At 46.3% G+C, this 2,856-nt stretch overlaps 1 protein-coding gene across 1 annotated transcript in view; it reads right to left on the bottom strand.

Annotated features, from left to right (window-relative positions):
- LOC104522437 (cyclic AMP-dependent transcription factor ATF-7) overlaps window positions 1-2,376 on the bottom strand; it is a gene marked incomplete at both ends in the record, with an annotated part of 12,835 nt that extends 10,459 nt beyond the window's left edge. Inside the window, one exon of the mRNA XM_010164726.2 lies at window positions 2,280-2,376. Within this exon, the coding sequence (XP_010163028.2) occupies window positions 2,280-2,376 (97 nt within the window). The remainder of the gene's footprint in view (window positions 1-2,279) is intronic.
- Window positions 2,377-2,856: the final 480 nt, after the last annotated feature.

The raw sequence follows: 2,856 nt of genomic DNA, 5'->3' as shown, positions 1-2,856 counted from the left end.
AAGCTGTTTTTCCAGGGGTTTTAATGACTCCCAGGGCTCTTTTCGGACCGTTCCCCATTTAGCAACATCCTTCTAAGCCAGCCCGGGGACCAAAGCTCCAGCAGAAGTTTTCACAAAGCCACAAAGCAAAGCCATATAACCTCTCTCATCCTACCCTTCCCCAGTTTGTACCTCCAGGAATTGCAGCAGCTCTTCCACCCACAGCATCACCCCAGAATCGCAGGTTCCCATTTAAATAAGTCTCTCTGCTGCCAGCTATAACCGGCAGAGAGAGAGAGAACAATTCTTTATGACTCTCTTTAGCTTAACATCGGAGTGATGGTAAGAGATGTAGGCTGAATCCTCCTGCTCCTTCACAGGCTGCTGCCCTGGACTCAGCACAAAGCAAGAGGGAGGGAGGAAAAGCCAGAGACAAAATGGTGGCTTAAAAAATATATAAATAAATAAATGAAATAATAAAAGGACATTAGGAATGTAGGGTAATAACGCCCTAGATCTCACTGCTCAAAGCCCACGTTCTTTATAGCCCTCACAAACACCCCAGCAGCTCTAGCTGCCATCAAGATCTCAGCTGGGGAAAGTCGGTGTTAAATAGGCTGCTCTGGCACTGACCTCAGCTAAAGGAGTTTGGGGGCTGTTGGGGTTTTTTTGTTTGTTTGTTTGTTTTTTTTTTGCTTTGTTTTTTACCCCAGAGCAACCCACTGAGCATCAGTCCATAGGAGCTGGGAGAGGGTTGCTAGACCCACCCTCACTGTTGTTCCTCGTGCTAAAACTCAAGTGTTTCACCCCATCCACAGTTTTACCCGTGAGAATTTGAGCGCAGGAGGAACCGAGGCCTCTGGGAGCAGCACAGATGAGGGTTTTTAATGCTGCATCCCTGTCAGAGCAGGTGGGACTTCAGCTGCAGGTAGGACCGTACCCTATTTCTGCTCCCCCATCACCACTTGGCCAATTTCCACCAAGCTTTTGCTTGATAAACCCTCCTGCTGCGCACCCTGTTCAGAAAGGGGGTGAACTGAAGGAAAAACAACCTTACTTTAGGAATTTGAGGGAGTTTTTTTCATCCCTTGCCCCAAATTCTTCACTCCCATTAGCCTGATCCCATTTTTGAGGGGTTTTTTTTTCAGCCCTTGCCCCAAACTCTTCACTCCCATTAGCCTGATCCCATTTTTGAGGGGATTTTTTTTCAGCCCTTGCCCCAAATTCTTCACTCCCATTAGCCTGATCCCATTTTTGAGGGGGTTTTTTTTCAGCCCTTGCCCCAAATTCTTCACTCCCATTAGCCTGATCCCATTTGAAATGAATTCTCCCGCTGGGAGCCCGTTTCATCTCCGCGAGTCCTCCCCTGGGAGAAGCTTTTTGCTTCCAGCAAAGGCTGCGCGAGCTCTTACGATCCTACCCGCAGCTACAATTAACTCCAAGGCTTTAAGAAACCAAGAGAATTGCAATTTCCTACTTCAGCATCGAATTTGGGCTGGAAATGAACCTGGGAAAAGGGCGCCAGGTTTTCGCAGCAGATGCTTCGTTTCCCTTTTATGAACTCTCAAGGTTTCAGAAAGAATTTCCTCTTCTCTTCCCACTCTCAGTCTTTTCACCCAACGCTAACGCAAACCTCACGCCCTTTTTTTTTTAAGAAGCCCAAATAAAAGGGGACTGACAAGTGTGATGGTTTAACTACAAAAACCAGGACAACAAGGCAAGGAGAATATCTATAACCAGCAGGGATCTGCTGCCAGACAACAATATACATGTATTTATTTTTTTCCCCCCATCTTATGAAGGCTGCATCGACCGTGAGCTGCCAGATCGTCTCACTCCAGCTCTGTGAACGCGCTCTCGGCAGTAGCCAGTGTGTTCGATGGTGTTTTAATTTATTAACTGCTAGCCTAAAAAGCTCCAGAAAATTGACACCTGGGCTGAGGAGAGGAAGCTGGGTTTGTCAGATTTTGTTCATCGTCCTCAAAGCACACACAGAAACGTGAAAGACCTTTTGGCCATAAATCTTCCAGTCTTAATAAAAAGGGTGAGAGCTAAAAAAAAAACCAACCAAACCCAAACCCCGACAAAACCTGATACTACCATAAAAAATAATAAAAAAAAAAAAAGAAACTTGGAAGCCTCTGGCTTTCCTTTCCTCTTGATTAAATGCAGATCACAAGAGCTTTTTATGGGAGGTAGAGATGTTTTTCAGTGCATCTGGTCCCTGGTATTAATCTTGCAGTCACGCTGTATTAATGCGCAGCATTTCCAGAGCTGGCCTGGGTTGAACGGGCACATACCTGCGATGATGACTGAGTCAGTCCGAGCAGGGCCGAATTTCAATGTCATCTCATGCTTGTGTTTATGAACCGCCAGGTGGTCCTCGTTTGTAAACCTCTGAAATGAAACAATTTAGAAAATTTAGGTGAATAAATGAGTTTTTTTTGTGTTTTACGGGTATATCCTGTCGGAAGGGTGGAAGGGAAGAGAACTGCCCGGAGAGCAACTGTAACGCGGCGTTAAGTAAAACCAGAGCGGGACAGATTGTTTGGAGAAGCAGTGTGTGAACATATCGCTCAAAATAAAACAAACCCAAAAAACATTCCGTAAGGCTTTTTAGGGAATGAGGGGACAAATATTTTTCATAATCCATTTATTTTTTCTTGTAAGCGTCGGGGCTGCACGGCGGCTGTGGAAATGCCAATCCGCTGCGCTGGGTGAGATGCGCCGCTTTATTGCTGCCTGATGGAGGGATCAATTAGGTGCTATTAAGGGGCAGGCAACTCTTTTTTGCTTTTTCGGATGGTGTGTGACAAGAGCTGGCACTCGCTTGACAATTCAGGCCGTGGCTTTATGGAGCGGGACGGAGGCGGCCGC

Source organism: Antrostomus carolinensis, unplaced genomic scaffold (genome assembly GCF_000700745.2).
Source record: "Antrostomus carolinensis isolate BGI_N321 unplaced genomic scaffold, ASM70074v2 scaffold42063, whole genome shotgun sequence".
Lineage (NCBI taxonomy): Eukaryota > Metazoa > Chordata > Aves > Caprimulgiformes > Caprimulgidae > Antrostomus > Antrostomus carolinensis.
The sequence above is the reverse complement of the archived record's forward strand: the minus strand, read 5'-3'. Positions and strand labels throughout refer to the sequence as shown.